The sequence below is a fragment of the Suncus etruscus genome, chromosome 15, assembly GCF_024139225.1.
Source record: "Suncus etruscus isolate mSunEtr1 chromosome 15, mSunEtr1.pri.cur, whole genome shotgun sequence".
Lineage (NCBI taxonomy): Eukaryota > Metazoa > Chordata > Mammalia > Eulipotyphla > Soricidae > Suncus > Suncus etruscus.
This window is the reverse complement of record NC_064862.1, coordinates 23926040-23939496: the sequence shown is the minus strand read 5'-3', so window position 1 is coordinate 23939496 and position 13457 is coordinate 23926040. Positions and strand designations below refer to the sequence as shown.

The following is a 13457-nucleotide window of genomic DNA, read 5'->3' as shown; positions in this document are numbered from 1 at the left end:
TTTCTCCTGCCTCTGGAAAATCCAGCAGTAGGTCAAGGAAGAACAGAAAAAGCCCATGGGGGCCTCTGAGGAAGGCATAAAACAGAAGCTCTGAGTGATAGACAGAAGGTCCTGTGGACAGACAGACACTTCCTCCTGGGGTTCCTTCCTTTTGAAGGGTGAACAGCCTCTGGAGGAAAAGGGTCAATGCTGTCGGCAAACTTTTCACCTCAGGCAGCTGCTCCCACAAAAAATGAGATTAGAAGGCCCATCTTGGGGTGGCCCCCTAGTCCACTCACATCCCACGGGGAAGGGGAGTCCCCTCAGTCCTCACCACTACCCTGGAAGGAAGGCTGAGAGCAGCATCCTCACCGAGGAATGAAGCACTGCTGGCAATTGGGTGTGCCAGTGACCCCAATCCCTGAGCTGGTTGTGGGGAGCTGCCAGAAATAGGCTACGGCAGACCTTTAACAATGGCAAAGGGCATGGGGGTCCCCACTCACCACTTCTGCTCCCTCCAAATTGTCATCCACTTGACTGAGGCCACAAAAAAGTCCCCCCAAAGAGGGGGAAATCCATCAAATTCAGTCACCCCCTTCCGATTGTCCCTGTCTGTCCCCAAAGCTTTGTAACACGACTGAGGGAAAGTACAGTGAATCAGTTACATTTCACAGGAAAGAACATGCGTATGTGTGTGTGTGTGTGTGTGTGTGTGTGTGTGTGTGTGTGTGTGTGTGTATGTGTGTGTCTTTCTGGCTGAGAGTTCTGCTCTGCTCTCCTCCCTCAGAGCAAGGTGCAAATCAAGCCAAAGCTGGAAGCCAGGTACACTTCTTGGCCGATGCAGACTTAGACAGGACAGGGAAAGCCCATGATGCAATCACACAGGCCTGTCTTCTTCTAGAACCAGGTTGCTCTGTTGCTCACTGTTGTCATCTGCATAGGATGGAGAGAAGGATGTGACCCCCCAGGGCCCTCGGCTGCCATCAGCCTGCACCCACCTACCTTGACTTTAAAACCCTTTTGCTCCTCAGAATCAGCCATTTTCTGGAAGCATTTCCCTGTTACTTTATCCTCTTACCCTGGATCAACCTCTCTCCTTCCAGTATTTTCAAACCCAGCTCAAAAACTTGCATCCTTCTCTCACTTCTTCCAAAACCTCCCCACCCCAGCACACGTCCTGTCCCCATATACCCAGAAGTCAGCTCTGCGATTTCCCAGAGGTCACCCCTGAGGTCTCCATCAAATAATCACTTGTCAGTGTCTCTTAAAAACTTCAAGAAAGGGGCCAGAGCGATGGCACAGCGGTAGGGTATTTGTCTTGCATGCAGCTGATCTAGGATGGACCTTGGTTCAATCCCCAGCATCCCATATGGTCCCCCCCAAACCAGGGGCGATTTCTGAGCACATAAGCATCACCAGGTGTGGCCCAACAAAACAAAACAAAACAAACAAAACAAAACAAAGCAGTTCAAGACAACCTGATTCCCATTTTTAACTTATTTTGTTTTTGTTTTTAACCACACCCCCAAATAATACACTACTCAGGACTTACTCCTGGTTCTGAGCTCAAGAATTACTCTTGGCAGGCTCAGAGGATCCTATTGGGACTCAAGGATCGAACCTAGGCTGACTGTGCAAGGCAAGCACCTTCTCTGTTGTGCTATCGCCCAGACCCCGGTTCCCATTTTGATTTTGTCCACCCACCAGTGGCCTGCTGTAAGATGACACCAGCTATCAACCCCACACAAAGGTGTTGTCCATCTTCCCATAAATTTCTCTTTTGATATGTAAAAGCCCACCTGGATTATTCAGCCTTCCCCCTACTGGTATGGGGAATTGATTTCAATAAAGAGGAATTCTGGCTTGCTGGATCAGGCAGAGCACATAAGGCAGAAGGCCACGGACACCATGATTATGATTATTCTTTCCTGACTGGCTTAGTATTATTTCTTTGCCACTACCCTGCTTCTTCAAACCCGGCTGCATGGGGGTTAGAAATGTGGGGGTTGATTCCAGAATCTTTAATACAGAAACATGATACCAACAACAGAGACTTGTGAAAAGTGTGTTGGCACTACGGACAATGTCTTGGATCGAACAATAATTTGCCTGAAGCTTAGAGTCGGTCTTATGCCAGGAAACTTCAAGGGTAGGATCTCTTTGTATTTAGGCCAAGGTATTTAGGCCTTTCCATGCCTCTCATATTTTGGTGGGCCTATGCAAACAACAATTGCCACTCTAACACCGTTTTTACTGTGCTCCTTTGACTCTAATCCTTAAAATGCACCCACTTAAAATTTGAGGTTAACTTAAGCTAATATGCATGTACATGGAAATGTAAAAAATACTATGCCTCTAATGTTTAAGGAGTTACGTAAGTTTTATGGCTTTAGATTGCCTGTGTGCTGTTAAGAAATATTATAATGTGCTACAATCTGGGGATTTGAGGGACAAAGTAATTGTACATGGATTCTGTTTTATTTATCTTAACATTCTTTGGCTGAAAGTTCAAAGTTAAGATATCAGCAAGGGGACTTTTTCTGAGAATTATGTTATGGGTGATTGTCCTTCCACTGTAACTTTACCTTGTCCTCTTTCCTTGCATCTTTTGTTCTCATAATTCAAAATTAAAAAATTAAAAAAAAAAGAAATGTGGGGGTCAGGGGCCATCGAGGTGGCGCTAGAGGTAAGGTGTCTGCCTTGCAAGCGCTAGCCAAGGAAAGATCGAGAAAGCAGTTCGATTCCCCCGGCGTCCCATATGGTTCCCCCAAGTCAGGGGCAATTTCTGAGCACTTAGCCAGGAGTAACCCCTGAGCATCAAACGGGTGTGGCCCGAAAAACCAAAAAAAAAAAAAAAAAAGAAATGTGGGGGTTAGAAATGTGGGGATTAGAAATATGGTGCCTGGGGTGATTTCACCACTTGTGAATTTTTTTTTTGAGATTTTTGTTTGTTTGTTTGTTTTGGGTCACACCCGGTGGTGCTTAGGGTTGCTCCTGGCTCTGCACTCAGAAATTGCTCCTGGCAGGCACAGGGGGCCTTATGGGATGCCGGGATTCGAACCACCATTCGGCTGCTTGCAAGGTGCAAGCAAGATGGCACCCTACCACTGTGCTATCTCTCTGGCCCCAACTCATGGATTTTTATTTTACAGCCAACCAAACTGCTCCTGCAGTCAAGTGCCTGTCTGTCTTATGTTACCCCAACAGTGCCCTCAGCACCCCTCCACCTACTGTAGGGACTGTTCACGTTTACTGCTATGTTGGAAGAGGCTAATCCAACTTGAGCAAATCTTTTATTTTTTTGGTTTTTGGGCCACACCCGGTGACACTCAGGGGTTACCCCTGGCTTTGCGCTTAGAAATTACTCCTGGCTCAGGGGACCATACGGGATGCCAGGGGATCGAACCACGGTCTGTCTTAGGTTAGCGTGTGCAAGGCAAATGCCCTATACTGCTTGCACCACAGCTCCAGCCCCTTTACTTATTTTTTTGTTTTTTTTGGGCCACATCGGTGGTGCTTAGGGTATTTGTTATATCTGACTCTGATGATCACAAATCACTCCTGGCAGGCTTGGGGGACCATATAGGATGCCGGGGATCATATCCAGGTTGGCTGCATGCAAGGCAAACTGCCCTACCAGCTGTGCTATCACTCCCGGCCCCTTGAGCAAATCATTTTTGTAAACTCAAACTCAGCCCTGAAACCTGCCTCCCTGGCAAGCTGCCTGCAACCCAGCCCAGGGCCGAACAGAGACAGAAAACTTACCTTGCAGAGCCTGCAGGCCGTTGGCCATCTGGCCCATGTTCCCGTTCACAAGGGCGGTCACTCTGTGGATATGGCTGTGCTTGTGGATTTCTTTGGGAAACTCATCCCTCTCTGGTCCTTCCTCTTCTTCCTCTTCCTCTACAGCAGCATCTTCCTCCTGCTCCTCCTCTTCTTCTGAATCCACCAGCACCATGACATCACCCAGGTCCTGGCCCCTAATTTCAAAAGGGGACAGTTCATCAGGGAATGTGTTGATAACCGCAGCAGCCCTCCCTGAGACAGGAACACTGATTCTTTGCACACCCTTTAAGAACCAGAACATTCTGCATGTGTTCATCTGAGCCACAGTGCCATGGGGTCATCTCAAAGTGGAGTTGATCCCCAAAATCCTAGCTACCATGGCTCGAGGAGAGAAGGTACACAGTACTGGAGGGCAGGCTTGGCATGGAGGAGTCCTTACATTTGACCCCAACACTATATGGTTCCCCCAAACACTACAATCACCTCTGGTATGGTTTCCCCAAAAACAGAAAAGGCAAAAGAAAGAGAAGAAGCCTCTAGCACATGTTCTGGACTGGGTGAGTCTCATTATTCCATCTATCCCTGCCCTATACACACACATTCAGCTCCTCTCCTGAGAATCCTCTTTGCTTGTTCCACTAACAGATATTTCTCAGGATTGAAGGCCGAGGTGAAGGCTTCTTTGGCCCTTCAAAGCCCTACCTCACACTGTATTTAGGGTTCATTGAAGGTGGTTGAGCAGCAAACCAACTGTTCTCAGTTCATTCCCATTTTTCTCCCACCAGGTCTGAGAGTGATTCCATTTTGTTCTTGGCATTTGTCTCTTTTTATAAAGGGGTTACAGGGGCATAGGGAATAAGACGTCTGCCTTGTGTATGATAGCCTAGGTTGGACCACGGTTCGGATCCCCCAGCGTTCCATATGGTCCCCCAAGCCAGGAGCAATGTCTGAGTGCACAGTCAGGAATAGCCCCTTGAACGTCACTGGGTGTGGCCAAAAACCAAAAAAAAAAAAACAAATAAAAAAATAAAGGGGTTACAGGGGCCAGAGCAATAGCTCAGAGGGGTGAGCACTTGCCTTGCACACAGCCTACTCGGGCTCTTCTCTGGCATCCTATAGGGTCTCCCAAATACTTTTAGGGGTGATTCTGAGTGTGGAGTGAGAGTAACCCCTGAGCACAATCAAGTGGGACCCCCCCAAAAAACCCCAAATCAACAATAACAACACACATACACCAAGAAATAAAACAGAAAAATAAAGCATATAAGTTGGTTTTGTTTTTGTTTTGTTCTTTTGTTTGTTTGTTTTGGGGCCACACCCTGCAGCACTCAGGGGTTACTCCTAGCCCTGCACTCAAAAATCACTGCTGGCAGGCTCAAGGACCATATGGGATGTCGAGAATTGAACACACTTTCGTCCTGGGTCAGCAGCCTGCAAGGTAAACGCTACCACTCAGGGCCCCAGAAGATGGCTTTTGAGCAAACAGAATCTGGACTTTCAAACTGTATTAAAGGCTCTTCCTTTTAACCCTTTCTTGAATGTCTGATAAGGTAAAGGCATACACAAAGAGCTAGTTGGTACCAGCTGGTACCCAGAAATGATCAGCAATGAATACTGCCCACGGCTTGCATGGTAACTATTGGATTACATAGTGGCCATTCCAGTAACCAGAACAGACTTTGGAATAGTGGCCGAGCACCTGGCAAGGAGCCTGTTGTTGCCCCTGCTTGAGCTGGCAAAGGGGCACCTTTCTAGGCTCCTTCTCCTGGTCTGGAGAATGCAGATGTCAACGACCACCCCAAAGGGTTTCAATGCTACTGAGCGAAGCTGCCAGCCCACTGCTGGGCATAGGTGGCTGCTATGATTGTTCTTCCGAAAAGAAAGGGAACAGCAATGAATGAAAGATGACAGATGAGGGGTTTCGAGATTAGAGGACACTCACCTGAACGTGTTTCCAACTGAAGGGAGAAAGGAAAAATGATGAATATCTTGGAAGCCATCAAAAGTTCCCAGCTGACTTTTCCCTCTCTACCAGCTTTCCCTCTATTTCTTTTTCTTTCCCTTTCTCCTCTCCCTTTCTCACCTTCTCTTCCTGTTTCTCCCTTCCCCCCTCTTCCTCTCTCCCTTCTCTTTCTCTCTTCCTCTCTGTCTCCCTCATTCCTCTCTCCCTGCCTTTCCTACCCTTTTCCTCTCTCCACCACCCTTTCTCTCACCATGTCTTTATTCCCCTCTTTCCTCTCCCTCTTTCTTCCCTATCACCCACTCTCTCCCCTCCCTGCCTTTCCCCCTTTCTCTAGCCCTCTCTCTCTCTCTCTCTCTCTCTCTCTCTCTCTCTCTCTCTCTCTCTCTCTCTCTCTCTCTCTCTCTCTCCTCTTATTCTCTTCCCTCTCTCCTACTCTTCCTCTCTCCTTCTCCCTTTTTCTTTCATAACAAAAAAGAAAAAAAAGTTACCAACCAATTTCACACTGACAGAGACCACTGACTCCTGCCTCGGTGGTGCCAACTATTCAGGACCTCAGGGGTTTCATCACAGGGGACCGAGCACAGGTATGATGGAGAAGCCCACAAAATGGGACTTCAAGTGGAAACAAAACAGGGGCCTCTCCTTCCTCCACCCCAAATTTTTTCAAGAACCGTAAAAGGGGGCTGGAGCAATAGTTCAGAGAAAAGGGTGCCTGACTTGCACGTGGCCAACCAGACTTCCATCTCCAGCATTCCATGGGGTCCCTGGAACCTGCCAGGAGGGATTCCTGAATGCAGAACCAGGAGTAAACCTTGGCTGTCTTGAGTGTGGCCCCCCAAATCAAAACTAAAATGCACGAACAAAAAAGCAGCAGCCGGGCCCGAAGAGATAGCACAGGGTTTTTGCCTTGCAAGCAGCCGATCCAGGACTAAAGGTGGTTGGTTCAAATCCCGGTGTCCCATATGGTCCCCCGTGCCTGCCAGGAGCTATGTCTGAGCAGACAGCCAGGAGTAACCCCTGAGCAATGCTGGGTGTGACCCAAAAACCAAAAAAAAAAAAAAAAAAAAAAGCAGCAGCCAAGGGCTGGAGAGATAGCACTGCGGTAGAACCTTTGCCTTGCATGCAGTTGACACAGGAGGGACCTGGTTTGATTCCCGGTATCCTATATATAGTCCCCCAGCCTGCCAGGGGCGATTTCTGAATGCAGATCCAGGAGTAACCCCTGAGCGCCGCTGGGTGCAGCCCAAAAACCAATCAATCGATAAATAAATAAAGTTTAAAACAAAACAAAAAAGCAGCACCCAAACTAAAAGAAAAACAAAGATGCCCCATTTCCTACCTTTCCAGCAAATTCCTGGACTGTAATAGAACACCAGCCCTGAGATTACAGCCAGGCCCAGCAGCAGAAGGCTCACAATGGTTCCCACAATCCCCCCGATGTTGACAGGCTCTGTAAAGAAACAGCACACCGTTGGCAAATCCACCGAGACACGCAGGGGAAGGCAACTCCACTCCTCAGCCTGCATACCCCGCCTGGGCTCAGGGACTTGCACGAGGCCTCTGATCTCTCCATGAAGAAGCCAGATATGGGCTGTCCAAGCCTCAGTTTGTGGGGATCGGATTCAGCCCATGATATGAAAGAAGACTGGCAGTTGGGGCTGGAGAGATAGCACAGCGGTAGGACACTTGCCTTGCACGTGGCTGACCCAGTTCAATTCCTGGCATCCCATATGGTCCCCCGAGCCTGCCAGGAGCAATTTCTGAGCACAGAGCCAGGAGTAATCCCTGAGTGTCACTGGATGTGTCCCAAAAACCAAAAAAAAAAAAAAAAAAAAGAGAGAGAGAGAGATAAATGAAAGAAAGAAAAGAAAGTGAAAGAAAAAAAGGAAGGAAGGAAGGAAGGAAGGAAGGAAGGAAGGAAGGAAGGAAGGAAGGAAGGAAGGAAGGAAGGAAGGAAGGAAGAAAGGAAGAGCCGGCGAGGTGGCGCTAGAGGTAAGGTGTCTGCCTTGCAAACACTAGCCAAGGAAGGACCACGGTTCAATCCCCCGGCATCCAATATGGTCCCCCCAAGCCAGGGGCAATTTCTGAGTGCTTAGCCAGGAGTAACCCCTGAGCATCAAACGGGTGTAGCCCTAAAAACCAAAAAAAAAAAAAAAAAAAAAGGAAAGAAAGGAAAGAAGAAAAGAAGGAAGGAAGGAGCCGGAGAGATAGCATGGAGGTAAGGCATTTGCCTTGCATGCAGAACGATGGTTCAAATCCCAGCATCCCATATGGTCCCCCGAGCCTGCCAGGAGCGATTTCTAAGCATAGAGCCGGGAGTAACCCCTGAGCGCTGCCAGGTGTGACCCAAAAACAAACGAAAGAAAGAAAGAAAGAAAGAAAGAAATATAGAAAGTAATAAAGAAAGAATGAAAGAAAGAAAGAAAGAAAGAAAGAGAGAGAGACAGAGAGAGAGACAGAGAGAAAGAAGGGAGGGAGGGAGGGAAGGAGGGAGGGAGTAGGGGGAGGAAAGAGAACAGAAGGGAGAATGAAGTAGAGAGGAGAGGAAAGAAGAAAGATGAGAGATGGAAGGGAGAAAGAGGTGGGGAGGTCAAGGAGAGGACTAGAGAGGGGAGAGGAGACCAGGAGGGATTTTTGAGTACAGAGCCAAGAATAAACCGGAGTTCCACCAGCTGTGACCCCCAAACAAACAAACTAAAATCCTTGATCCCCACATACATGTTAGAGGTTTGAAATGAGATAAGCATTTCTTCAGCCATACTGTGGGTCCTAGACAAGCCAGACCCTGCTCCCAGCTGGCAGAGACCCACATTAAGAGAGCACCCCATGAGTGCAGGGGTGACCCTGGCTCTTCTACAGCCCTGGGCCTCTCCCCTCCCTCACCTTTCACACTCAGCCAGATGTCGACTTCCCGCACCCCCACGGGGTTCTCGGCCCGGCACACGTAGTATCCCTCGTCCAGGCCCTGGGAGCAGTTGAGGATGGTGAGCGTGGAGCTCTGGCCACTGTGCGTGATGAGATGACGGCTACTCGGGGTGATGAGGCCTGCGGGCTGTGTGAGGTTCCTCAGCCACAGGATCTTGGCGGGGGGATAAGCACCAGCCACCTGGCAGGTGAATGTCACGTCACCCCCATTGAAGCAAGTCCTCATGGGTTCTGAGAGTACGGAGGGGCTCCCTGGGGATCACAAAGAAAAAGTTGAGAGAAACACAATTATGAAGATTATTCTTTTTATTTTTTTTTCCTTTTAGTTTTTGGTTTGGGGGCCACACCTGGTGTTGGCATTCAGGGGTTACTCCTGGCTCTGTGCTCAGAAATTGTTCCTGGCAGGCTCAGGGGACCATGTGGGATGCTGGGGATTGAACCAGGTCTGTTCATGGTCGGCCACCTGCAAGGCAAATGCCCTACTACTGTGTTATCTCTCTGGCCCCTTTTTATTTATTTATTTATTTATTTATTTATTTATTTATTTATTTATTTATTTTTATTTTGGGCCACACCTGGTAGTGCTCAGGGGTTACTCCTGGCTCTTCACTCAGAAATCACTCCTGGCAGGCTCGGGGGACCATATAGGATGCTGGGGATCGAACCCTGGTCAGCCATATGCAAGACGAACGCCAGCCCTACCTGCTGTGCTATTGCTTTGCCCCACCAACTCACTTCTAATGGACAAAGGGAGGTCAGATGACTTCTCAAAATGGATGGGTGTGTGTGTGTGTGTGTGTGTGTGTGTGTGTGTGTGTCTTTGTGTGTGTGTTGGGGCAGGGAGAGGTGTCTGGGTCACACCTGGAGAAGCCTAGGGACTGAACAAAGGCCACAACCAAGGCAAGTAAGTGCCTTACCCCTGTCTTATCTCTCTAGTCCCATAAAATAGTCACTGTATTTGTTGGTTTGGGGCCACACCCCATGGTAAACCACTCCTAGGGGTACTCAGGGGACTCTGCAGGGAACCAGTGAGAACTTTAACACTGGCCGCAACACCACCTTTCCTGCCCCCACATGGTTTCTGAGGTTAAGTCCTAAAAAGGGGCTTAATCTACCTATGTAGATCTCCTCTCACACCCCCTGTTCCAAGGGAAGCCAGCCATGTTGTGAGGATACCCTAGCAACAGTGTAGAGACCGAAGATGTTGCTTGCCAGGCGGAAGGGGGTTGTCTAGTGAGGGGGTAAAAGTGGCTCTTCCCAGGGCCCGGAGAGATAGCACAGCGGTGTTTGCCTTGCAAGCAGCCAATCCAGGACCTAAGGTGGTTGGTTCGAATCCCGGTGTCCCATAGGGTTCCCCGTGCCTGCCAGGAGCTATTTCTGAGCAGACAGCCAGGAGTAACCCCTGAGCACCGCCGGGTGTGGCCCAAAAACAAAAACAAAACAAAAACAAACAAACAAAAAAAAAGTGGCTCTTCCCAATGATGCCAGTCTATGCAACCCCATCTTCCAACAAGACCCCAGGGTAAGTGAAGCAAAGTTTTCCCAGTGTGGCCTAGCCAGTGATTAGCTGTTTTACGCCATTAAGCTTAAGGGGTGGGAACCGTGTTATCTCTCTAGAGCCTGTAAATGAACCTGGTCTGTCTAGTTCCCAGCCCCATTTCCTAACAATGTGAAAGCCTCCAGGCCCAGAACTGATAATTAATGACTAGCAAGTGAAAAAACTGGGGTCAGGACCAAGATTCTGGGTTCCTGGGCCAGAGAGATAGCACAGCAGTAAGGCATTTGCCTTGCATGCAGCTGACCTGGCGACGAACCTGATTCTTTTCTGGCATCCCATATAGTCCCCCAAGCTTGCCAGGAGTGATTTCTGAGCGCAGTCAGGAGTAACCCCTGAGCATCGATGGGTGTGGCCCAAAAATCTATCAATCAATCAATCAATAAATTTCTAAAAAAATAAAATTTCTTTCTAACAACAACAACAAAAAAACAAATGAAACTGGGTTCCTTAAACCCAAGTCCCAAAGATAGGAAACAAATAAGAGGCAGAAAAGGGAAGGATCTGCTTCAGCTGATACCTTAGGGTTTCCTTCCATTCCTTCCCAGAGGGAAAGAAGATCAGGGTCCTAGTCACCCAAATCCCAGGGGCCCCGAGATGAGGTACTCACGGATCTGTACCATGCAGCTGGACCCCGACTCGGGTCCGAGGATATGGCTCGCAGCACACTGGAACTTCTTGCCATCCATCAGCTGTGACTGGTTCAGTATCTCCACTCCAATCTGGGACTTCCCCAGGACCACACCCCCTGGCTCTTCTGTCCACAGGAAGGTGGGATCCGGGTACCCCCCATCCCAGCGGCAGGTGAGGCGCAGGACAGGTGAAGTTGGCGACATCTCTGCCCAACACTGTGGCACGGATGGAGGCAGAGCTGCAGGACACAGAGAAGGAACACAAGGTCCATCACACACTCTCGGAGGTGTCTTAGGGCTGGGAGCCAGCAAGTGTGCAAAGTGGGGTTCAGTAACCTTCAAGCTTCATCCAATTCTCTTGGGAGTGAGGAGCAAGCTGGGGTGAAGGTGAGGGGATTCTTTCATCTTCACATTCCCACTAGCCCCTTGGGGCTATTTAACTGCTAAATAATAAAATGACAGACGTCTTTCATCCATCACATGTGTGCTGCATTCCAGGGGCCCGGAAGTGGCAGTTGTTTGGGACTTCGGTCCCATGAAATAGAACCATCTATCACTATGGATAGTGGGATGGGTCAGTGTGAGCTCTGGCAGAAAGCAAAGGTTGAGGGAGAAAGTATGCTCTCACCCCAAAACAGTTCCTTTTTACTATGCACATTTGTTACTGAAAACATATTGGGTGAGAGGCAGTTCAAAGGGGGGTAAGCATACATTTTGCATCAAAAATGCCCAATTTGGGGCCAGAGTGACAGCACAACAGGTAGGGCATTTGTCCTGCATGTGGCCAACCTAGGTTCATTCCCCAGCACCCCATATGGCTCCCCAAGCCTGCAAGGAGTGATTCCTGAACATAGCCCTAGGAGTAACCCCTGAGCATTTCTAGGTGTATCCCCCCTCCAAACAAAGGCCTAGGTTTGATCCTCAAAACTACACGTTTCTCCCAGTACTACTAAAGGGACCCCTAATCACTGAGTTGGGTGTAGCCCCCGAAGTATCACTGGGGCTACTGCTTCCCTACCTCCCAAGTTAAAAAAAAATGCAAGGTGGCCGAGCAATAGCATAGCGGCAGAGCATTTACCTTGCACATGACTGACCTGGGAGGGTCTCAGGTTCAATCCCTGGTATCCCATATGGTCCCCTGAGCCTTCCATGGACTATTTCTGAGCATACAGCCAGGTGTGCCCTCCCCCCCCACCCCCCGCACAAAATAAAATAAAATAAAATAAAATAAAAGGTTTGTGTTCAGCTTGGTACCTTCATCTTCATAAAAAATAAATAAATGTGCCTCAAGTGGTGCAATTTAAATGGTTCATGTTAAAAACAGTAACTTTGGGGCCGGCGAGGTGGCACTAGAGGTAAGGTGTCTGCCTTGCAAGCGCTAGCCAAGGAAGGACTGCGGTTTGATCCCCCGGCATCCCATATGGTCCCCCCAAGCCAGGGGCGATTTCTGAGCGTTTAGCCAGGAGTAACCCCTGAGCATCAAACAGGTGTGGCCCGAAAAACCAAAAAACAAAAACAAAAACAAAAACAAAACAACAACAGTAACTTCACCTTTTTGTTTTATGGTTTTTGGGGCACACCCGGCAGCACTCAGGGGTTACTCCTGGCTCCATGCTCAGAAATCGCTCCTGACAGGCTTAGGGGGACCATATGAGATGCCAGGATTCGAACCAATGACTTTCTGTATGAAAGGTAAACGTCTTACCTCCATGCTATCTCTCTGGCCCCACCCTTTTTTTGATTCTTTTTTTGGGTCACACTGGATGGTGGTGCTCAAGGTTTACACAGAGCTCTGCACTCAGGGCTCACACTCCTAACAGGCTCAGGGGACCATACCTTGATTGGCCCCATACAAGGCAATCACTTTCCCTGCCAGCCTATCTCTCCAGCCCCTCACTTTCATCTTTAAAACACACACACACACACACACACACACACACACACACACACACACACACATCACAAAGAACAAGAACAACCAATGCTGGCAGGGATGTGGAGAAAAAAGAACTCTCATTCACTGCTGGTGGGAATGCCGTCTAGTCCAACTTTTATGGAAAACAATATGGAGATTCCTCAAAAAGCTGGAATTTGATCTCCTACATGATCCAGCTATACCACTGTTAGGGAATATACCCTAGGAACACAAAAATACAATTCAAAAATCCCTTCCTTACACCTATATTCATTGCAGCACTATTTATAATAGCCAGACTCTGGAAACAACCAAGATGCCCTTGAACAGATGAATGGCTAAAGACACTGAGGTACATATACATGATGGAATATTATGCAGCTGTCAGGAGATAAAGTCATGAAATTTTCCTATACATGGATGTACATGAAAACTGTTATGCTGAGTAAAATAAGCCAGAGGGAGAGAGCTAGACACAGAATAGGCTCACTCACCTGTGAGATTTAAGGAAAATAAAAGAGATTTTTGCAATAATTCTCAGAGACCAAGAGAGGAGGGTTGTAAGGTCCAGCTCACGACATGAAGATTACCACAAAGAGTGGTGAATGCAGTTAGAAAAATAACTACACTAACAACTAGCACGACAATGTTATGAGTGAGAGAAGTGGAATGCCTGTCTCAAATACAGGCAGGGATTGGGGG

General features: G+C 48.4%; 1 protein-coding gene across 1 annotated transcript in view; it reads right to left on the bottom strand.

The window, feature by feature from the left end:
• Window positions 1-588: 588 nt before the first annotated feature.
• VSIG10 (V-set and immunoglobulin domain containing 10) overlaps window positions 589-13457 on the bottom strand; it is a 32180-nt gene continuing 19311 nt past the window's right edge. Inside the window, exons 4-9 of the mRNA XM_049788822.1 lie at window positions 10819-11079; window positions 8612-8905; window positions 7068-7178; window positions 5708-5723; window positions 3745-3959; window positions 589-912 (exon numbers count right to left, since the gene is read on the bottom strand). Coding sequence (XP_049644779.1) covers window positions 857-912; window positions 3745-3959; window positions 5708-5723; window positions 7068-7178; window positions 8612-8905; window positions 10819-11079 — 953 coding nt within the window. The 3' untranslated portion in view covers window positions 589-856. The remainder of the gene's footprint in view (window positions 913-3744; window positions 3960-5707; window positions 5724-7067; window positions 7179-8611; window positions 8906-10818; window positions 11080-13457) is intronic.